Genomic DNA, 23,133 nt, shown 5'->3' on the forward strand with positions numbered 1-23,133 from the left:
ACGCGATAGAGCGAAGCGCAAGGGTGTGCCCATTCTTTTGTCTAGCTATCTCTCTCCTTCCTCTTTCCCGGCCTTCGTTCGCAGTAGCATGAGTTACGCATGCGCCAAGCCAGCTCAGCCCGTTTTCAGACAGAACGTCGGACGCTTTCTTCAGAGTGTGTTGCGAACCCTCTGCGCACGGCGGCTGACGTGGCTATAGCTCCTGCGGAAGTTAAGAAACGACAGATTTTTTTTTTTTTTTGCGAGATCGTCTATTTTTATCGCTGCGCTGTACGCGCGGCGCAGCGTAAGATATGGCATTACGAAGCTGCATTTTTTTTTTTTTTGCAAGAGTCGTTTATCCTTGCATGTATGAATCAAGCACGCGGTCAGCTGCGATCATGACACTGGCTTTTAGCATTTTTCGCTTCAAACAGCATTTGCAGCAACTGTATCACGCTTTTCAATAATTTTGTGGCAGTGGACTGCGCCCGCCCCAGGCGTGGTGTGATAAATCGAACCAGGCTTGTGTAATCAAGCCATCAAGGGCAGTCTGCCACGTTCGCTCCCCGCCGCCGCAGGAGCTATCAAAAGATAAACACGCGGCGACGTTATAGCTGCACAGCATCTTGGCACGCTTCCAAGAAATGAGCTGTGGATGAGACGACCGAAACTGAGTGCGACAAGCAAGCGCTAGCGAAAACGCTGGCGATTTCCGCCACGACGACACAGAAACCTTGTTCTGAGCTGCCAGGGACGCAGTTCCAACAAGTTGGAAATTTTTTGCCTTGTCGCTCCCACTCGTCGCTGAGATCGCTTGCATGTGAGCGAGCTGGCCTTAATGCTTTTTTTTTTTCAAAAATTCTCGAATGCAAAAGCGGAGGGTGGGTTCATTATGCGAGCGAGTTGATTTTGCGGCAAATACGGTATCATTTTTTCGCATCGTAAGTGCCGTCCAGAGCTGATTTCTGTATATCGAATTATCTATATATCGAACTATTTCGCGATCCCCTTCGAGTTCGGTATATCCGGGTTCGACTGTATTTGCACAACACTTTACAGGAAGCCACACTAAGAATGAAAACCCACAGTCTCCTTTTCTCACTAAAATCCACTACCTTGACCTTCCTTGACTGAGCCTAGTTTGCATATAACAAAAGACACTTTCAGAATCAAAAAATTTGGGTGGGGATTCTTTTTTTTTTTTCCGCCGTTGATTGAAACTCATGACATTAAGATGCTGAGGATGTTTAGCCTAGAACATGTTTGGACTTTTCACCTAGAACACAAAACACTGTCTTCTTCGCATTGTAAACAACAGCTACACATGTTAGCAAGCTTTTATAATAATCTGCGGCAAAAGAGTACAGCCCAGCCTTGGCACCTCGAAGTCATAAAAACAGAGAAAAATTTTGTGAGAAAAATCTGTTCATAGATGGGCAAACTACAGTTGAGCCCATTTATAACAGTTTTGCAGTGAGCACTCGATTATTACGAACAACGGTCGAGTTTCCGTAAAATATGTATTAGTGCTGTGGCACCAAGTCTCTGGTAAAATAACTGTAGCCGCACAGCTCAGTTATAACGAAAAGCAACTCTCATGGCCCATGCCCTGCCCACAAACATAAAAAAGGCGTAATTGAAACAATAAAAAAGGCAAAATTGAAACAAATACAAACAGTGTAATTGAAACAACAATAAAAAAGGCATAATTGAAACTGCTAATAACAGCTGGCGGAGCCCGCACTAAAAGGCTAAAAGGTGAATCAGTGCATGTGTTTACCCAGCTTGGAAACAATGTCCAATATGGAAGCAAAAAGATGGTAAGTGCGAGCAAGGAGCAGCGCTGAAATGGAAACTGTTGCACATGGCCATAATCAACCACCATGATCTATTTGAGGCTTGATTGCTAATCATGAGGTATGCCTAGCTGCCCACCCCGTGCATGGTGTGCGCCGCCTGCCCAGCTGCATCTCTGCCTTCTGCGCTGCTGCAGCATCGAGGAAGTGCGCACACAGCAGACATGCAGTGCAATCCGTGCGCACATGCACTGAGGTACCTTCGCCGCAGCATCCTTGCCAACAATCGAAGGTATGGATGGTGACCTACCACCACGTGCCGTGAAAGCATCAATCACTATCGCTAATTAGTAGTATTGCAGCAAAGATGACCATGCAGAATAGCTTGGAAAGTGGTTTGGTAGTGTCTGACCACTTTTCCAAAATTTTTTTCTTCTTCTTTTTTTTTTTTTTTTTTTTTTTTTTTTTTTTTTTTTTTTTTTTTTTTTTTTGCTGGAAGAGGGCAAGTCCACTTACGAAGAACTTTGAATACAATGAACTGAATCGAAGCGATCGTCATGTTCATTATACGAGGGCTCAGAAACTTAGTGTGCTGAATGTAACTGCAAAAATTCAAGCCTTCTGTTAGGCAGTATTTCACCGAGCAAACTTCATTATAAAAGCCGAGCACTTAAGTATAATAAAAGAAAGCCCCAAGCAATGGTGCAGTGGCACACAAAATGTGGCCGATGCACAACTGCACTAATAATGTGCACGTGGCTGCACCTACGGTGAACACAGTAGACTTAGAAACGTGTTTCTGCATGCCTCAGATTTGGCCAGCACTCACAGCTTTGAGAAAAGGGGCTCACCTTGCTTCTTGCAGCAAGTTATTCAAGGTCTCCACTGGAAATTTGCATAGCTTCAAAGCCAGGAGCAGAGGCGGTAAGCCTCGAACATCAGCCCGGTGCTGATAGTCATGAATTACGCTGCATTAGCAGTGGCCTGCTTATTGGCTCCCAATATGATCTGTGGGCCAAGCAAACAAGCAAGCAAGCTATGGCTGAGTTTTTAAAGTTTCAAGCTCCTCAATCGTGGAGGTGGTGCAAGCAGGCAAGCTCTCGCATGGTTCTGGAAAATGCTTCTGCCATTCTCGGAATGGGAAGACACCAGCCAAAGGGAAGTCAAGAGTAGAAGACTGCATGGATGCATATGCTCAGAAAACCCAGCTTTAAGAATCTCTGGGTCAACACCTCTTTCCTCACCTGTCCCATGTGGGGTAGCAGCAGGAAGCCCCCGTGGTCACTGCTGCCGAGCACACCCTCGGGAAAGGGTAGGGGCTGGAAGGCCCCTACACTCGCCGTCGAGGTTGCCGTACCACCGCCACCCACGAGCGCTCCTCCCGTCACCGACCCTCGGTGCGCCCCCGTGGCGCCAATGCCCTGCAGGGTGGCGTAGAGGCGGAGGGCGTCTCGTGGGATCCGCGACTCGCCGGGCTCCCGTTCCAGCAGGAGCACCACCTCATCCACGCCCAGCGTGGCCAGGCCGCGACTGCAGAAATTCCAGCACTGCCGCGCTCCGCCACACTCCACTGGAAATGAGGCGGAGAATAGCAACAGAGGTGCTTCAGCGCAAGCAGCTAAACAAATATCGATTGCGCCATTACTCATTCATCAGTGTCTACCTGAATGTAGCCATACAGCCACGAACAAAGGCTCGACACCTTTTCTTTTTAGATGTTTGACAGTGCACAGGCAGGCACTGATAACTACTTTCATCAGTGAAATCCACTCAACCTTAGAGAGACTTCCACCAAATAGTACAATGGATATGCCATTATTTCCCGACACATGCTTATCGCCTACAAAATTAAGACTACACGGAAGTAGCAAGTGATGAATAAAAAAAGCACAGCCACAAGAGGGAAAAATACTCTGTTATTAGGCTAGCTTTTGGGCTCACCGGTGCCTTCCCGGTGGCTGAATACATAGGACTAAGAAACAATGTAAAGAAAGAGAGAATAATGTGAGCACGTGCCAGCCTGAACAAATCATGTCTATAACATTCTCTCTCCATATTCCTAAGCACTGCATATTCCATAGCAGGAGAAAAAATGCACATAAATCTATGCTTAACAGCGCACTGCGAAAATGAAAAAGCAAAGAAATGATTGTGCACAATAATATAGAGTATTTTCATTTCATTATCAGCAGTGCACAGGAACACATAGCCAAGGGGTCGACAATGCTACACAAAGCAAAACCAGCTTTATTACACTTTCAGCATTATTGTTGTACCAGCAGCACAGCTCAAAAAGTTAAATTGCTCTGTGATGACTTCTTTAGCATAAATTGCAGTCACATAGTTAACAAAAGTATTTTTAAATGTTGTGAGTTTTATATAAAAAAATATCTGGGAACAAAAGTGCCACAGCACAAACACAGAACATTTAAGAGAAAGCAAAATACAAATACAGCAATCTTCTTAGCAGCACAGGAAAGAACGGCACACTCAGCTAAAAGAGACTTAACACTGACCAAAATGAGTCCTGATCAGTTTATTGTGGTAATGGAAAGGTCTTGCCTCATCGTATAGAATACGCACTCTTATATGCAAGAAACAAGGATTTATAACTTTTATTTGGCATTTAAAATTGTGTAAACTAAACTGAAGTGACCACATAAGGCGAAACGCTGTCATTATCAGCGTAGCACACCACGTGACCACACTTCAGGCAAATGTCACTAATCTTCTGCAATCCCCAATGTTCATTCTTCTTTCAGAAGTGCTGGTCATGTCCTATTATATTTTGTGCTCTCTTCAGAAGTTCTTTCAATAAATATAACCCCCTTTTTTCACTGCCTATGGAGTGCTTTAAGTGGTTGTAACTACTTCCCACAGGATTCTTAATTTCTTGTATGAAGCAGTGGGTGCGGTTCACTAAAACGTTCATCGACGAGACATACGTTCCTGCGCCATAACACCCTTGAGTGTACAAAATGAAATAAAACGCTGCTAAACATTAAAATTGCCTAATTACATACTGTCTGGCGGGTGAAATTGTATGCAATAAAAGCTCGGTAATTCGAACTTCACAGGGCGACAAAAAAAATAAGGTTCGAATTATCGAATGGCGTCGGAGAAACTGACAAGAAACACTCGCCTTACTGTAAATTTATCTGGCAAAACATTGGGCGACTGTTGGCTGCTTTTTAGACAAGAACAGCGCAACAATGACTATTTTTCGCATTACCGTCAATGCTTTACTGCAAGCACACTGTCGGAAGCATCAAAGCAGAACTGCTCAAAAATGTTACGGGCCGGCACAGCATTCTGCCTGGCGCTCAACAGAACTTGACGAGTAAACGTTTTCGAAGCAGAATCATTCCTGCCAGTAATTGTCCGAAGCACCGTGCAACTGTGATCAGTTAGCTCGCTGATGGGCAGCTGATAGCCGCAGCCGCCTCAGGCTCGCACGAAGCTCATAAAAGCGAAGCCGAAACTAAGCAGTCAACCTAATATCGTAGAAGAGGCCGTCTGTGTTTAGTAACGCTTGTCGTTGTGCTCATATTAGAGGTGCACTTTCAACTCCGCAACACGCAGTTCAGGTTTGGGGCAATGCTATTCCGACAATCGCTAACAGAGCCAATCGTACCTGGACACGGCCTAACCGGTGTGAGACTCATAGCGTCCGTCCAACGCCACAGCTGTACATGGGCAATGGCTAGGAAAGCGGCAGCCATAAAACCTCTTCATATTTCCAAATTAACAGGGATCGAATTAGCAGTCCTAGGAGGTCACGTGGACATGGCAACGTGCATGTCAAATGATCCATGACGGAACCAACTCACGTTCGAATTAACAGACTTTTTTTTATACGTAGACTTCAATGGAGCTTGGCCGGGCCAAGTAGTGCAGTTCGAACTGTACGGAAATTCGAATTATTGAGGTTCAAATTAACAAGCTCCCATTGCATTATTTTTTGGCACATCACTTTTGCCGACACTCAGTTGTAATTGTGGTGACTGCTCATGGCTTCCAGCATTGGCCTAAATAAAAACGAGCGCCTGGAATGACTGAAAAAGTATTGATTAAATGGTCATAAAGCGCTTCTAACAAAACCGTTATGGAACTGACCACATTAGAAGGAAGCTTTCAATTAGGTAAAAAATTCGTTTTTAACTTTTTTAATACGCTTTAGCTACAAGTAACCACCTCTGCTGTCTACCGTGCTCCTGCATCCCATCTGAATAGTGCTGTTTGCATTCAGTAATGAGCTGACCAGCCATCAGTACCCCACACCCTGACAAGCACTAGGTTTTGTCTTTCACAGTAGCCAGCAGCAGTATGAGAAAGAACTTTTGCATACCTGTGACAATCTTCACCAACACATGCAGATTCCTCGTCAATGCAAATGCAACCGGTTCCACATTTGGATCTACAGTCAAAGACAAAAGGCAGACAAAAAAGAAAATTACTGGCTCCATAAACAAGCTATTTTCCTTCTCCCAACATACATACACATGCACACAAAAACAAACACAAATGCATAAAATGTCAGTGAGAGGTTAACGAAAACAACGACATCTCGTGTGAAACAGTCAATCTGGAAGAGAACCAAATAAATCATTTTGTTTACAGCTCACTGAAATTTGAATTCAAGCTGTGCATTGTGGAGCTTCAGCAAAAATGTTAAAAAAACATTAAGAAAAATGAATGCATAAGGAACTTGTCAACAAGACTGTAAGGGGAGTTCTGTGCAGACAAGGCAGCACACCTGCTCCCGATGAGGTCCTAACAATGTACTGGACAAGGATGTCACAGCAGAGCTAACAGATGACTCCACGCAATAAAAGTGTGCATGAAATTTGCTAAAAAAAATAAGAACTTTCTATTATAGCACCTGAGTAGTACACCCTGTACACCATCCAGAAAGTGTGCCACTTGCCCATCGTGCATAGCTGAGAAACGAGCAAAGTTGGACCAGTCCCTCAATCTCCCCGAACATGGCGCTTTTTTTTTTTTCTCACTAGAGAAAACAGCAACACAGGCCCACATTCTGCAGTTTCATAACCTTAGAACTCAAGAGGAAATTTGTTCACATTCACACACAGGAAAGAAACTCATGCTTACTATATCCAAGAAGAAGGACTGGTCTTTAACGGGATGCATATGAACGGTGGGTCACTAGAGCAATGGAGTGGCATAATTTTCCTCCTTTGCAAAGGTAAGTAAGCACAGCTGAGGGAAATTGAAAGGTCAGTGCAACAGAAGAGATTTACTTGGATCATGAAGCCCTGCACAGGACAACACTGAATGGAGATGACTGAGAGCGGCAGCTACCACCAGCACGCGCCATGATCATGATTTTTTACTCGCTGAGTTTTCAGTGAGCGGGGCCTTAAACACTATTGCGTTAAAACATGGTTAGGCTTATGGTTTATGATAAACGCCTAAGAAAGCTCAAGGGTACGTAATACTCGTGCCTGCATCGCCCTCAACAATAAAGTTTAGCTTTCTGGGCGTGCTGCCATCTGGAACACTAAGACTCACCGTAGGCAATTAGACTGTCATGTAGCAAACTGCAAGTAATAAAAAGGAAAGGTCCCCTCGTCTCTGAGAGTGCTTACCTTGAAGGACAACCATTAAGTCCGTCTCGTTCTCCAACTTGAGGTCTCTCTGAGATGCTGCAAAACAAAGTCATCATCATTATTGAGTGCCCTTGAATCTTCCCACAGATAACAAAGATAACAGGTAGTGGCGTAACTGTCATTTTTTCTGGCAGATACGAGTGGAACCATTAACAACCTTTCATTAACCATTAACCTTTCAGCATACTGCAATTCTTTTCCCAGGAGCCTGAAGTAACACATTTATGACTGCCTCATTGGTTGCATGGACAATTGTGTCTGTATCTTATTCAAATACAGCAGTGTGCTCCTGAGAACTCATTTGTTCAAAGCCAGCAAAAGAGAATGCTATCAGGAACTTGCAACTACTACCAGACATTATGCTACTTTACAGAAAAATTAAGCCAAGTACGTCTGACATAATTACAAAGACAAGAACACAGTCATTATTTTATGAGTCTTCATGTTATGAATTTCCAAACGACCTAAGCATGTTATCATAATCCTTCAAGTGCCCACCAAGTGCCATAATCCTTCAGACTTTGGTGACTGACACTGCGTGTAAAAAGAAGCAGCAATCACATTCGCACATTTTGCAGACCCTGTACCGCCCTACTCCCAGCAGTGCCGCTAGGGCATTCACCACATGGCTAGATGAATACGTATTTGAAAATTTTGAACATTTTGTAAATAGTATTTCCTATTCAGTTCGATTCGCACCGCACATTTACTTTCTGAACTATTCGGACCTCCTAAACATTGAGAAATTATGAAATTTCCTGTTCCAAGGTCAAACATTGCGCATTTCACGCTGGTATATTTCTGAACAATGGAGCCTTAAACGCAGTAGCATTAAAAATAAGTGGCGTAAAGCTCTGGACAGCCTGTACTTCCAATGACATAAGCCTCCTCACCACTGAGCGCAACTGGGGGCAGGGAACCCTCAATGTCTGACAAGACCACCCGACGCTCTTGCAACAGGCTCTCTGCTGGTCCATCCCGACAGCCCAGCTCTCTAGGTGGGCCCGGTATGGCGGACGGTACCCCTTCGTCCGAGAGGTCGCCGCCAGGTCGTATTCCATCCGAGAACATCACCTGTGGGCATCGAGACATCCCTCGTCAAGTCTCACAATCTGTTGCAATCTTGAATGATATATTGAACAAGACATTAAGTATAGTAATTAAAATAACCAGTAACACTTGTATCAGGCAGCAAGGAGGAGTAACTGTGGAATGAATAAAGAGAGTCTCTGACATTTTTTTTTAATCATCCACAGATAAAAAGAACCCTTGTATTGTAGAGTTACTCAAGGCTAATCTACCAATCTAACTTAACTAACTTAACCTTGCGCTGTCCTTCAAGGTGGCTATAAGTGCCACTCAATCAAGGCACCGAGATTATGACTCCCTTCACAACCATAAAACCCAACAGATAAATGCTCTGAATCCCGACCACCGCCAGCTGCGTTTCGCTGGAGGTGAAACGGAAAGGTGTCCGTGTGCTATGCGATGTCAGTGCACGTTGAAGATCCCCAGATGGTCAAATATACTTTGTAGCCCTCCACTACGGCTCCCCTTTCTTTTTCTACTTTCACTCCCACCTTCCTCTCTTCCCTTACAAGTGTGACAGATACTGAGCCTTTCCTTTCCTGTGAACCAAGTATATATAAACATATATATAAATGCTCTGAAATATAGCACTTACATGACCATATGCAATAAAACAAAGCAATGTGTCAAGTCGAAAGTCATGTTCGTGCTTACTGCCAAATTCACTACATTAGCTTCTATCTGGCAATGTCACAGAGCACTGAAATCCAGACTGCTTTAAACCCAAATGTACCATGAGTACCAAGCAGGACAACTAAAAAGCAAGTACACGAACCTGACAGTATCAGAAGCCAGACAAGAACTGAAGGTGGGTCTCCTTAGCCCTTTCTAAGAGTGGTCACCGTGCTTTAGAAATAACCACCTGCATCTCTATCTTGCCTTGATCGTTTTTAGATATTCTCATTATGCTGTTTGCGTTTCGTTTAGATAGTACAAGTAACACTTGATGCTTGATTCTATGAGAAGCTCATGGCATCACCTGACCATCAACTACAGCTCTCACTTGCGGTGCAACTGAAACCTGTGCCTTCTTAGTTCAGCATGCAGAGGACGATGTCAACAGGCTCTTTGTCCCCGAAACATGACAACATGATGGTCCTCGATGATGACCAACCTGCTTGGGGGCCTCTCCGTCTGGGCGCGGTCCCCGTCGCAAGACAGGAACCAAGACCGTGAGTGGGGGTGACTGCGGAGCGCCTTGCAGCGGGGGCGGTCCTCGCGAGCAGTATGCCGCCGGATTGGCTGGACTGGGTCCGCCCAGCCGTTCCACCGCAGCCACTGCACACGTTCACGAGGCGTGCACTAAATGTTGAGGTCAACGAATTCACTTGTCAGCATGTCAGAAGGACAAACTTCTCCAATTCCTGAGCCACTGCCTTGTGCATCTATTCTACGACCTCAAGTCATTTTTTTTTAATTGGCGGCAAAGGCTCGTGCATGCATAACATTTAAGCGCAATAAGTCTTCGTGGATCAAAGAATGGCTTCCAGGAAGTCAAGAACTAACACTGATACTGCACATGGTGAGAGCCCACATGAAAGAATTAAACAAATTTGGAACTTTAAACAGCACAACGGTAAGCAGCAACAGCGCAAGTGTAGGAGTGCCTCATCCCCCCTACACTTGCGTAGTTGCTCTTTACGTACAATTGGCTATTCATCTTTCAGGAAAAAAATAAAAAGCAGGGAAATAGTACTAGGATGCAAAAAGGACCGCCTCTGTCATTACTGATGTTAGAGGATACACATCAAGTGTAGCAAAAAAATATAAAGAAATAACCTTGCAAGCTTTGCAACCAGCAAATACAGCTTTCCCACATAACAGGACCTTGAACACATCATGTAATAGTTAAACACAACTGTATATACCTGATAGACACTGGCAAACCACCACTGCACCAGTAAAGGACATACCATGAAAGAAGGCAGCTGCAATTCTAAGCAGGCACCAAATTGCCCAATGTGGTGAAAAAAGTACTGGACAGGAAGTGGGAGGCCCCGAAGAGCCTACCACTTCTCTGCAAGTAAGCAAATCCAGCCAGCAGAAGCAGGAATTCTTGTACAGCAAACCACAGGCATATGTCACATGACCTGTACTGTAGTTACTATGCACAGAATCATACTCTCTATATAACAACCACACTGGGCAGACGGGCTGCTGCATTAACTGTAGGTTAAATTAACAGTTTGGTTATGCAACAGATTTTACAAAGCTATGACTTTTTGTTTTTTGAGGCAGCAGAAGCTTGCTGCAAAGTTTGGATGCTTCCCTGTGTTGATAGAAAGTTCCCCAGTATAGCCTCTTCCCCCCATTGTCTCTCTCTCTCTCTCTCTCTCACACACACACACACACACACACACACACACAAAGAAAACTTTTAAAGGCAAGGGTTGAATCATGAGGCGTGTTACCTGCCCATTCTTTTCTGTATTTGAAATACTGGGTAGCCAGGCTATAGTCACAAACAAGTCTTGAAGCCAGTGCCTTGTGATGCCTTTTCATCGTTACACCCTGAACTCACCTCCTGCACTGCATTCTCCTTCACAGAAAGAGACGGGGAGAAAAAAGTTGCCACTTACCCCTCTGCAAAACGGTGAGGCAGGGAAGGCAGACACGGCCTTCCCGATTCTCCAGGCAGGGAAGTGGCGCCTTCTGGTTGCAGCACGAGGAACACAGCACCTGCACGTTCACCACACATTGGTAAAAGGGTTCCCACCAAACCTCCTTTTCTTGTAATCATAACAACAAATCAGTATGCCACCATAGATTGGCTTGGTTCATGGGGTTTAACGTCCCAAAGTGACTCAGGCTACGAGAGACTCCGTATAGGAGGGCTCCGGAAATTTCGACTACCTGGGATTCCTTAATGTGCACTGACACTGCACTGCATACAGGCGCCTTGCTTTCTCGTCTTCATCAAAAAGTGGCCGCTGCGGCCGAGAGCCGATCTCACATCCTTGGGCACAGAAGTCGAGAACCCTAACCACTGCACCACCGTAGTAGTGAACCATGCTAAGCCACAGTCGAGTCAAGTCCCAAAAAGCAGAGCCAAAACACCTCGAGCAAGCAATTCAGCAGTTCGTGCTTCTTTTTACTGCCTAGAAAATGCAACTGATTAAACATTACTCTAAACATGCGTCCTGAAAGTGGCTGTCTGTGATCACTTTATCATAAACTCTCCACGGTTGCAAAAAGCCTTCCTCCCGAGTATGGCCTGAAGGAAATGATGAAAATCTAATCTATCTTGATTTTAAAACCCAGAGGTTGAGTTTGGCCCAAGCTGCCACAACATAAAGGTCAAAATCATTGTCTCTTTGTCCTCAAATGACGAAAGGCATGTCACAGAAATACTAAGAACACATGTGGAACAGAGCAGATGACAGCTCGCACAAACAGCAGACCCGCTGACCCACTAGGCCTTGGTTTTATGTCACACAGCTATAAGCAATGTTGCAGGTTTCTATTTGCTTCTCAGCTTCTGTTCTATTTGCTTCAAGTAACCTTTGCAAGACGTGCTTACATTTTCAGGTCAGCATTTTTAAGCTAATCTTGCACACACGTCAACCTCACTAAGAACAATGTGACGTTTTTTCTAAAAGTTGTGGCTACTGCTCTACCACGAATAATGTATCCCATTAAGGGTTTGTGTGCACTTCTAGTTTGGTTTGTGGAGTGTAACGTCCCAAAGCGACTCATGCTATGAGAGATGCCGTAGTGGAGGACTCCGGAAATTTCGACCACCTCGGATTCTTTAGCAGGCACAGACGTTGCATGGTACACGGGCACCTTGCTTTTCAACTTCATCAAAAAGTGGTGGCCATGGCCGGGAGTTTAGCCTGTATTCGTGGGTTTAGCAGACTAGGACAGAGCAGAGAGCCACCATGGCTGGTCGAATTTCTTCTTTTTTAAATTTTGGTTGGCCCACTAATTTACTTGAGTACCATTTTTGATTAATGTGCATTTTCTTCCTTAGACTTAGAGAAAAAGAGCTTCAAACAGCGCGAAATACCAATACTTGGTAAATTCAAAGCTACTGAATAAGACCACGGCACTATGTTCCCTTAATAAAAAAGAGCCTTACTGGACTGTCACCTGAAAAGGCTGCTGTCCTTGCTACTTGATCATTAAATGTAACAAAACCATCCAAGCCCTTCTCCTAGAATGTGGGCATACTGTTTGAACAACCACCCCCTGCCCAAACAGTAAATGGCAGCTAACTATGAGCATGTGCCCTTTAGTGTGAACAAACAAACTTTACAGGCCTTTCCCGAAGATCTGTTGACACTTGAGATATTCTGCTCACATAGAAAACCATCAGAAACGGACATGTTACGAGCAATGTACAGTTACAGCTGAGCCTATAAGTTCAAAAATAATGTTTATTTCAAGCTCTGGATAAACCAGAAAAATATTTGTGACCCCAGGAGCACAAATTAAAGTGAACAAATTGCACCTATGCAAAAGTTTGCTGCACAGGAGTTCACTGTGGCAAGGTGCAAGTGTGCCCAGTCAACAAACTGAGTCCTGACATGAATAGCACGTTCTGTAGATTACAGAACTGGTGCCTAGCCAACCCTGGCATGCTAAAGGCTTATCACAAGAAGAGCACCGGTACACACTCCAAGCCTTTCCCCATATCAATGGGGGAGGCCCGTCTGTCAAAACAAACATAAGATAGTATTTCAAGTCAGTCCAGCACACGCTATAATCACAGTCACCAGCTGAGTGACACGCACTCAGGACAGGCACCTCCGATCCCCCCATCGTTCTGGGCCAGCAACAAGAGCTCATCATTCAAAACAGCTTTAAGCTCTTTAGAGGTGTTCACTTTGAGATCAATGGTGTATTAGAAGTTATTATCCCAGTGCTTTCCTAAGATCACAATTACCTGACCTCCTGCCAAGCTTGTCTACATTTCCTTCATATTAGCCCCGATGCGGTGGTTCAGTGGATAGGATGCCCAACCGCTGACCCAGAAGTGGTTTCAATCCCTGTTGCGATGGCCGCTTTTCAGTGGAGACTGAAGCAAGAAACCCGTGTGCTGTATGATGTTGGTGCACTTTAAACAACCCCAGGTGGTTGAAATTTCTCGAGCCAGCCACTAAGGCGTCTCTTATAGCCTGAGTCACTTTGGTATGTTAAATCCTATAACCCAATTAAACTAAACTTCCTTCCTCTTGGAACACATATGCATGCATGCAAATAGAAAGTACGCACTCCCAGCACACCTAAAGATGTAGCGCAGGTGAGAGGCCATCAGGTTTGAGAACTGAAAATTAAGTATGGCACATAGATCAGCACATAGATCAGGGAGTCGAGAGTCTCTACAAAATATCAAAGCCATGCATGCTGCAAAACAAAAAAATAGTAGAATGCAAGGCAAATATTAATCTATCTGCATTATAAATGGGTTTTGTAAAATGTCAAAAGCTTATTCGAGAACAAAGAACAAGAAAAATACCAAGTACAAGCCAAGTTGCCCGATTACAGTATCTGAAATTGATGATCCCATTACATTCTATTAATCAGATTCTGCTTATGTGCATCATAAAATGTTTTCAACTAAATGGCATGACAGTATTAGAAATTAGATTTTTATTTAACAACCTGATGGCACAGGTCTATTAATTTAAGGCCATGAAGAACTACTAATTTTCCAACTACAAAAAAAGGCCTCTTCTCTCAACAAAGACCTAACGTTCATAGCTGTAACAAGTCCTGTTAAAGTGTACTGTGAAGAGCACAAGCACAACAGCAAAACGTCTTGTAACCTTTCCTTAGAGTGCAGTAACCCCATGCCTCTTATCAGTAAAAAAAAAAATAGAATGTCAATGTGATAAACATCCAGCCTGATAAAAAAAGGTTCTCTGGATCATAACTGCAATGGCTTCAAGTAAAGAAGCATGATAGTGCCATGGATTGTAGGGGCATTTGAAGAAGTGATTGACAATCACATGTGTCTAAGATGCTATGTACCAGATCTACACAAACCCCCTACACAAACAAATGAACTGATAAAATTCTGCAGGTATGAAAGAGTAACCAGCCCACGACCCGAACATGGGGGCCAAAAAGTGACTGGAATGCACGAGTATGCATGAAACAATGTGACCCCCTTCCCATTGTGTCTCTGGAACTGAACCGTGGCGGGACCGCGAAAGGCATGTGACAAGCTGTCGAGAGAACCGACGATTGCACTACTACACAACAGAGATTTGCGGCCCCAAGATAAGCAAAACAACCAGCAGTTCAGCCATTTTCACGTAATGCAACTGTCCGAGCTTGTGGTGGCTGCTGAGCTGTCACCATATGCTATCAAGTTCAGGTTTGTACTGTCTCTATTGAAGCTGTGCTGGCAATTAGTGTATAACGGGAATGGTTCTTTTTAACGGGAAAAGGCCTTTTTAATATCCTGCCCCTGTAAAATAAGTAGCAAGCTGTACTCCTAACAAAGGCTGCGTGTTACTTAGGTATTGATACATGCACCTATGTAGCCAGAGAAAAATGAAAATCATTTTTCTGAATTTTCTGTATTTTCTGTGCCCGTTAATAACTTGCAACAGAGCACTGCATCTCCAGGTTCTTTTGACACACATGTGGAAAGCCTTGCACAAAACTAGACAGCCAGCAGATGGTCGCATCAAGCCTGTAGGAATCGGAACAAAGCCGTCTTTGTCATGAATCTCACACAGCACAAACAAAAGCTTTTCGAAGTACTCCTCCTCCGTTTTTAGGCACGCTCACCTGAAAGCAGGTGTCTTTTACATTATGCACACACAATTCCAACAAGCGGGAATGTTTGTTTACGATAAGGTGCACTGCTTACAGCTACAAAACGACATAACAGCAATGCGACAGCAATTCCTTTTCCCCCCGAGTACGACTACAGCATGAAAGAAAACAAAGGACTATGCTTGCATTATTTATGCAAGCTTACTCCTTTTGAATTACAGCTGCAATAACTGCATGACTGAGCATTGGTGATGGTCACATTTTGGCTCATTTTTAACAACTCTCTGATAAAAAAGAAAACCTGCTAGAACAGCTGGAATGAGACAGTCGCACAAAAAGAGAGAAATGCTAGTAGATATGAATGCTCCGCTGTACTATTGAATATTCTCAAGAAATGATGGCACTACCAATCTGTGCTGCTTCTTTTTTTTTTTCCATATCACCAGCTACATGGCCTACACTGTTGAGTGTGGGCACTGACTATGCAATAACTAAAGCCCCTCAGAATCATCATGGAGCAAAACAGCTAAACAAGGAGGAGCAGGAAAAGGGATAAAACTGCCCAAATAGGACTACGGATAACAAGAAGGTGCAAAAAGCAGCCATGCTTTGTGGGGCACTGTGCAAGGCACGAACCAAAAGTAGGTATTCAAGGGACATGAATGGAGACATGTTGCTTTTACATACCAGCAACATAATGTACACTCCAAGTGGGACTGAACCTCACACTAGGACAGAGCCAGTAGACTGCTTGACTAGCTTTTCAGACCGCTTAGCAAAACCCTTTTTCCTAGTTTAATTATCAGTAATTATCAGCTTAATTATCAGTCAGTAATTATCTACGAGTACATGGTACATTGTGACTGTTTTCTGAGCACTAGCAGGCTTCATTTGTTCCTCTTGTACTACTGCGCTACCCAATGTGGCAGCATGACAAGTGTGTCATGTCCTTTCCTCAGATTCATACCAAGTTTCAAAAATCCACCTTCTGCAACAAGCTCACACTGTGCCAACATCCGTGTCATGTTAGAAAGGTAGCATCAGCAAAAACGAACCGAAACATGCCAAGTTCATCACCCTACTAAGCATTGTTTTAGTTAGTACACAAACTACTGTCGTCAGCAAATAAATGACGCACCTTTCCGCAGGCCCGGCAGTGGTGTCGGCGCTTGAGCACTGTGAAGCGCCCGAAACACAGCATGCACGCGGGTGCTTCCTCGTCGGGGATCCAGAAGGGCTTCACTTTGCCCAGCAACTGCTCCTCCTCGCTGAGCGGCGGGAGGAAGTTTCGCTCTCCTTCATCGCCACCTTCTTCCTCTTGCAGAAGCTGGTCGAGCTCCTCGTCGGTAACGTCCGGAGCAGCAGTGTCGAAGCCAACCACATGCTCTCCATCGTCCAGACAGCGCGCCTCAGTAATCATTGTCGCCTCATCCGTGAGTTCAGATGCACCTCCCTCAGGGTGCAGCGCATCGTCAGGTCCATCAGTGGACGGCGGGTCCACTGAAGCGGACGATGAAGCAGATGACAAAGTTGATGGCGCTCTAACCGGAGAAGCAGGCAAAGCTCCGGGGGGTGCAGATGATGACCTTGGCGGAGAGTATGAGAGCAATGCTGGATCAGGCGGTGAAACTCTGGGTGGCGGAGACACTGATGGTGTCGCGGGTAGTGCAGACGACGCTTCAGACGGAGAGGTGGACGAAGCATCCACTTCCCTGGTCGAGTCTTGAGCGGCAGGCTCTGTGGCTACCTGCTGTTTTTGCAAGTTCGTACCGTTGATGGGACAGGAAGACTGGTTAGAGAGAAGCTCAGATGGACCACAGCTCAAGGTATGGGCTGTCCCTGATGTTCGGACAACATCGGCTGTTGTGGATTTTGCCGATGCATCTGATCCAGCTTGATCGGTGCCTTGTGAGCTCTGCTCATTTGTCGAGCATGCAGATGGAGGCGACTTATTATTTGTCCGCTCTGGACACGGGACAACAGGCTGCTGTGATGCCTGCTGAGCATTAGAAGTCAGACCATCACTAGTTTCCTGCTTACTAGACCTGTCACTATTGTCAGCTACTGAAGGCTTCAGTGCCTCTAGCAAATGAGCCACTGTGTGCAAACTACTGTCACCCGGTAATTCGCTAGAGCATGAGGCTGAGGTGCCTCTTTCAACACCGCTGCAGGGCATGACAGCTTCAACCTGTGATAGGTAGTTAACACTATCAAGCAGTGAAGGAGCATTGATCGCTCTGCCACCTTCTGCTAAGGTACTGCAAACAAGGTGCCCAGTCTGCACCTTAGCACCATCGGGAGAGAGGTTAATCAATGATTTTGGGGCTTCGGGGCATTTTGATACAGAAGACTCTTCAACAGGACTTAAGGAAAGCAAGTCAGGTCCCTGAAAGCTCTCTTCTGGAACTGAGCTCTTTGGAAGCACTGCATTAGAAGCACCGTCACTGCAAACCCTGTCCAAGATAGGTTCCGATGGCGCGGGCGATGTTCTCGGCTCTGCGCAGGGTGCCAACTGCTCGGCTACACCACTGGTTGTTCCTGCCAATGCTCTGCTGTTAAGTTGATTGCTCTGCCTGCTGTATAAATTAGCACCATCACCATTTTCGTAACCGTCGGTTGTGGGAACAGACCAACCACAGGTTTCCACAGCGGCATTATCACCTGGAGGCACCGCAGAAGGTGCTTGCCTTGAGGAGTACCCGGGCAGCTCTATACAGTCTTTCAAACAGCTGCTTCGGTTGGAATCACTAACCGGCCCAGCGGACTTGTCATGATTGATGACTTGGGGTGCAGATCGCACATCAGCATGATCTTGCAGGTGAAGAGCGGCAGTTTCGGCAGCACTCGTAGGTATGTGTGCTGTCACATTCTTTTCAAGGTGCACCGCTGCTGCAGGTGTGGCACCATCCCAAAAGTAAGCTTCCCCACTTGTTACACCATCATTGCTCTTCTTGTTGGGGTCCGTCAGTACGCATGTGGTGGTTGAAGAAACAACCGAGGGAGGAGGCACAATGCTGTGGTCCCCATTTTGGTGTGGCACGTCACCGCGACACTTGGCATTTGGCTGGGCGATGGGTCTGGATACTTCAAAGGTGTGAAGCTGTGCCTCAGGAAGTCTTTCCGACAGCAAGCCTGTAAAGATTTGACAACACAATTTCCTTTTTACTTTTCTTTTATTTAAAAGGAGTCCTTTATGGAAAAGTAACTCAAAAGCAAAGGTAATAAGTCTGACAGGCTATGCAAGAACAAGTTGGGCCCCTTCGATCCACGACTGCACAGCATCACACTGCAACGGTACACAACCATGGCAAGCGACCTAAATGCTAGAACCATTATTTGAAGAGGTATGGCCCTAGGATCAGGATGCTTACTGCCTTTTACTGATAATGAGAATATTACAGCTCCTAAAACCATTATACTGAAGACATCGTGTGGCAATAAAAGAAAATGTGACGTCTCACTCATGCTTTGCTCTCACACAAGAATTAAGGCAGGTAAAAGAATTTAAATAGGCATCTAAACGGCTGCGAGGTATTCAAGTATAAGTTATATCTTAAGAGCTCTGAAGAATCTGTGCCATGAAGCAGGAATATCTCTTAAGACTGGCGTTCTGGAACCTCTTGTCATTTTTCCAGATAAAAGCCTTCATACGCTGGTCCAGTTTCCGATGATAAGATGGTGATACCCGCAGTCGATTGCAGGCGGCTTAGTGCCGGTTCCAAACAATCAGTACGATAAGTTTGTCAAAGAAAGGATCAAGGAACCTACAATCGACTGAACATAAACTGCTACAGAGGTTACATCTACAGTCTTCGCGGAATCCGGAGCCCCAGGTCGCGAGCTTTAATCTCGTAGCTCCATAAAAGCAGTAGCGGAGCGAAAATCTCGAACATTATCAGCCTTAGAAACAAGTCACGCCTCTAATTCGTCCGCTGTTGATGCGCATGGAACCGTCGTAGTAAATACGTCACCCGTACCCCGAAATGCGATGAGCATACAAACAGCAGGAACTTTAACGCCCACCTTCGCTCTGCTCGAGTTCATCGAGCACTTTGTCTAGATCGACGGCGAATTTGTCCATCGCTGACCTGCATCCATGCCACGTTTCCGGATCACTGCAAAAAATGAAAATAAAACAAGGTCAAACGGAAACCGAGCTCAAAGCATAGTTGAGAGAAGTAAAATAAGAGCAGCAACTTTAACACAGCGCTCGCTCAGCTAGACAGCTACAGGCTTCGGCAGCTCACCTCAAGTAAAGCGGCCGGTAGTTTCATCGACCACGGTGGGCGCAGCAATCCGTGAAGCTGGCTGCTCCTTTGGAGCGAGTCACAACATATACGGAGCTTCAAGCGGAATACCAACACGGCACCGAACGAAGAGTACCGCGGGAAGATGGTCAAACGCTACACACCGCACTACGTCTCCCAAGGCCCGCCGCCGAGGTTTGTGGGAGAACGAAAACAACCACAGAACAGAAGTGCGGAAGAGTAACACATGCACGGTGAGATGGTTGGTCCTGACAACAGACTAGTCTCGTACCAAGGGAGAGCGAACTTTTATAAAAATATTTTCGCTCAAGTCGCCACACAAGCACAACAGTCACAGTCACACACTCACGATCTCGCGACAGGCTGGCTCGACAGACACGGCCATAATACATTCTTAGTAGGCCTACAAACTACACTGGCTACGCGCAGGAATTAGAAACGTTTCATGTTTCCGCTGCAAAAAGTGAAGCGCTAAAATCGCACTGCCTTTTTCAGTATGATTGTTTTTAAACGTTGCATCGACAACGACATCAACTCTATTTTCGCAAAGCATGGAGTGGGCCAACTACAGTTGTTTGTGTCTGCTTCGCTTTACTGCAGCGGCCCGCGCCGCGGCCCATATGTGTTCTTGCGATCGGCGCATAATGAGGAGAGTTGGGCGGCGGTGTTGCGAGAAAACTTCTTTAGTTTAGCGGAGATAGTTCAGTGCGCCTTTCGTAGGCAGTGCAGGCGCCCGCGCATCACAGAATCTGCTAGTGCGATCACAGATTTCGCCGAGGAGCTACAATGCCACAAAATAATAACCTTTTGTTCGTCGTGATCGTTCACGTCGTGTGCCTCGCTGCAGGTGAGTTCCCTGTTGGCACCACGCCTTGCTTGGACCGCTAGCTGGGGAAAACGGATGTTTGAACTTGAGACGGAGATAACGGCAATAGCGGTCCTTTGCGGCGACCGCAGTTCCGTGCTAGCACGCTTGAAACTGCCAGTTAATTCTGTGGCCGATCGCGAATAGGTTGTGACAGGAAAGTCTTGACAAGATTAAAATGATGTGTCGGAAAGGCGCGTAGCTAGGACCGTCACAACCTCACAAAATGCTGATGGACGTGTTGTTTGTGTTTCGGTTTCGTAACTTACCGGATGTTGTGCGCGTAACTACGAAACCACAAGTTCATTTAAATACGTCCGCATGGTCCTCTCCCTCCGAGGCTTGTTTAGCAGTCCGATTCATTTAATATTCGTTCGTTCAAGGACGATGGGGCTGACTGCAGGAACCGTTGTTTAATATATAAAAAAAAAAGATGGAAAAGTTGGCTAACGATTGTGTTCGGCGAAAACTCGTTTTATTTCCCAATCACGTGAATTTTTGGGGACATGTGCAGTTAGCTGTGTATTAAGGTGATAAATATTGATATATTGTGGAGCAAAGAGAGAGGAAAAGGCTGTTGAAGCGAACTAGCTTGCATTAGTCCATCTAGCGACGTGCATCAGTGTAATGAAATGTCAGGGAGGAAACGACGTGTCTAACATTACTGAATGGCGTGTGCCTGCCCGAAAAAAAAAAATAAAAAAAAATAAAAGATATCTCATAAAAACATCTCATATGCGGATGCATAATTATCACCTGTATTGTTATTTTATTCGAACATATCTGCAAAGAGTGTTATGAAGAATTCAGTCATGTTTAAATAAAACTAACTCCTCCTGTCTGTCAGCAGTAAAATGAAAAATTATTACACTATCATTATTTACTTTTTCTGCCATATACGCTGCAGTTTTTCTCATATACACGCAGTTGAATGCATAAAATTCAGAGTAAAAAGAAGGCATAGGGCTGCTTAAATATATTCTGGCACTTGTGAAAGTCTGTTTGAGTCATTAAATTTCTCCAAGACCTTATTTTCAATTAAAAATCTATTGATCACTGCGGCCATTTTTCTCTGAATTTTTAGTGTAAGTAGTCGAGTGGACGTCAATCTTTGACACAGGGTCATAAGACAAGTTCTCTGAGTCGAACAGTTCGGGTCTAGTGGCTTAGTTTTTCATTTATGCACTGCGAAGAATTTGTTTCATTAAACTGAACATACAACTCAACCTGGGCTTCTTGATTAACATCGCTTATGTACGTCATTTATGTCAGCATAATTAAATAGGCCTGCACGTATGCATTCTTACAGCCTGGCAGGTAGCATTGAATTGAGGGTATCCTCACATTTGTATAATTAGGTATCAGTGGCTCCTTAAATGCAATAGTCCTTTTCAGAAGCACAAGAATTTAGAGCAACTTTTTGAAGTCATATATTGTAATTTTAATAGCAAAAAAGTGGTTATCACAGAATTGAATAGAAATTATGAATGCTGAGCAAGATTTTGGAGCACATTTCTATTTCAGATTGAATCAATCTTTTGTTGTGATATTGTGTGACCCAGTTTAATAACCGCCATTAACATTTGCTGGAGTGCAACTGTACAGCGATAAAGGAAGCTACAGCACCTTCAATCTTTTATTTATAACTGAAGAATATTGGATGCTCCATCATCATATATTTTATCATTGTACCTATAGCTATTAACAAAGCCTGCATATGTTTATGTAATTCTTTATTTCATCTATATATGTAGAAAATATGATTTAGTCGTGGTAAAGTAGAGGTCACTGTAGTCAGTGTAGAAACTGTGCTGGGAGATTTCAAAAGCATTAGCACTGCCTCAGTTTTTATTTTTGTAATTTTTACTTTCTGGTGTGTTAATTTTTATTTTATTTAACTTTTCATTTCTTTAGATTGTGTTTTATTTTATTTGTTATTCTTGTTTCTAATTTTAAAATTTCTCCTTATATGCATAATTATTATTTGTTATTATTATTGCATTATCATCATCATAATTATCATTTTTTACAGAGCCTACATTAGTAATTGGTTTACAAAAAAAGAAAGGCGCAGTATCTATCACACATTCCTCTTAAACGCCTATACTGCACTGCTTAAGAGTCACAGCTGTGGCTCACATTTTGCATTCAAGGTTCGACCTCATCAACATAGCCTATTAATGCTTTTGCATTAATAAGAATCATACTAATTATTGCTTTCACTTACTGAAATGTTTCGTGGCCTCACATTTTAATCTGAAGAAAACAAAGCAGCACTTTTCATTAAATCTGTCTCCTTTCTGCACATAGGAAGGCATTTAAAAAATGATCTATTAGCCCAACAGTTGTCTTGCCTCTGTATGTTCTTTACCTAATGCTTTTGTGAGCTTCTTGTGCTTTTTTTTTGGCACTGAGTGCATGTCTATGTTACCTTCTGCCTTATTACATTTTGTAAACTTTATTTCTGCAGACTCAAAAGAAAAATCTTGCACCTGCATACCAATTAACCAACCAAGAGGGCTTGAAACAACATGTGTGCTTTTCAGCTCTTTTAATGAATCACTTACGGTGCCTCTGAAGCCAAAAAGGCCTCAAGAGATGAGGGCAGAAGTTATCACCCTGGCAGAGATTTAGAGGCTTACCAGTGCCATAAGTGCTTCACTAGACTGCTTAAAATTTAACAGTATGGCTTGAAAATTTAGCAGGGTCTGTATAAGCAGTGTGTGGGATAGTTTGAAAAGAGCTGCAAAAGTGAACAAAATGTACATTGA

General features: G+C 44.3%; 2 protein-coding genes across 5 annotated transcripts in view; one reads left to right on the plus strand and one right to left on the minus strand.

Moving 5' to 3' along the window:
- The window catches only part of Sara (Smad anchor for receptor activation), a 37,621-nt gene extending 17,720 nt beyond the window's left edge, over positions 1–19,901 (minus strand). The window contains exons 1-9 of the mRNA XM_084576851.1: positions 19,477–19,901; positions 19,253–19,344; positions 16,368–18,361; positions 11,077–11,176; positions 9,612–9,775; positions 8,302–8,482; positions 7,388–7,444; positions 6,127–6,195; positions 3,023–3,348 (exon numbers count right to left, since the gene is read on the minus strand). Of these exons, the coding sequence (XP_084432977.1) occupies positions 3,023–3,348; positions 6,127–6,195; positions 7,388–7,444; positions 8,302–8,482; positions 9,612–9,775; positions 11,077–11,176; positions 16,368–18,361; positions 19,253–19,310 (2,949 nt within the window). The 5' untranslated portion in view covers positions 19,311–19,344; positions 19,477–19,901. The remainder of the gene's footprint in view (positions 1–3,022; positions 3,349–6,126; positions 6,196–7,387; positions 7,445–8,301; positions 8,483–9,611; positions 9,776–11,076; positions 11,177–16,367; positions 18,362–19,252; positions 19,345–19,476) is intronic.
- A 165-nt stretch (positions 19,902–20,066) lies between these two features.
- LOC146181849 (putative phosphatidate phosphatase) overlaps positions 20,067–23,133 on the plus strand; it is a 28,086-nt gene continuing 25,019 nt past the window's right edge. For 2 of the 4 annotated variants that reach the window (XM_084576853.1, XM_084576855.1), the window contains exon 1: positions 20,067–20,344. In XM_084576853.1, coding sequence (XP_084432979.1) covers positions 20,284–20,344 — 61 coding nt within the window. In that variant the 5' untranslated portion in view covers positions 20,067–20,283. The remainder of the gene's footprint in view (positions 20,345–23,133) is intronic. The other 2 variants (XM_084576854.1, XM_084576856.1) reach the window with 2 other exon arrangements.

This window comes from Amblyomma maculatum, chromosome 8, assembly GCF_055883805.1.
Source record: "Amblyomma maculatum isolate TAMU_Amacu chromosome 8, ASM5588380v1, whole genome shotgun sequence".
Taxonomy (NCBI): domain Eukaryota; kingdom Metazoa; phylum Arthropoda; class Arachnida; order Ixodida; family Ixodidae; genus Amblyomma; species Amblyomma maculatum.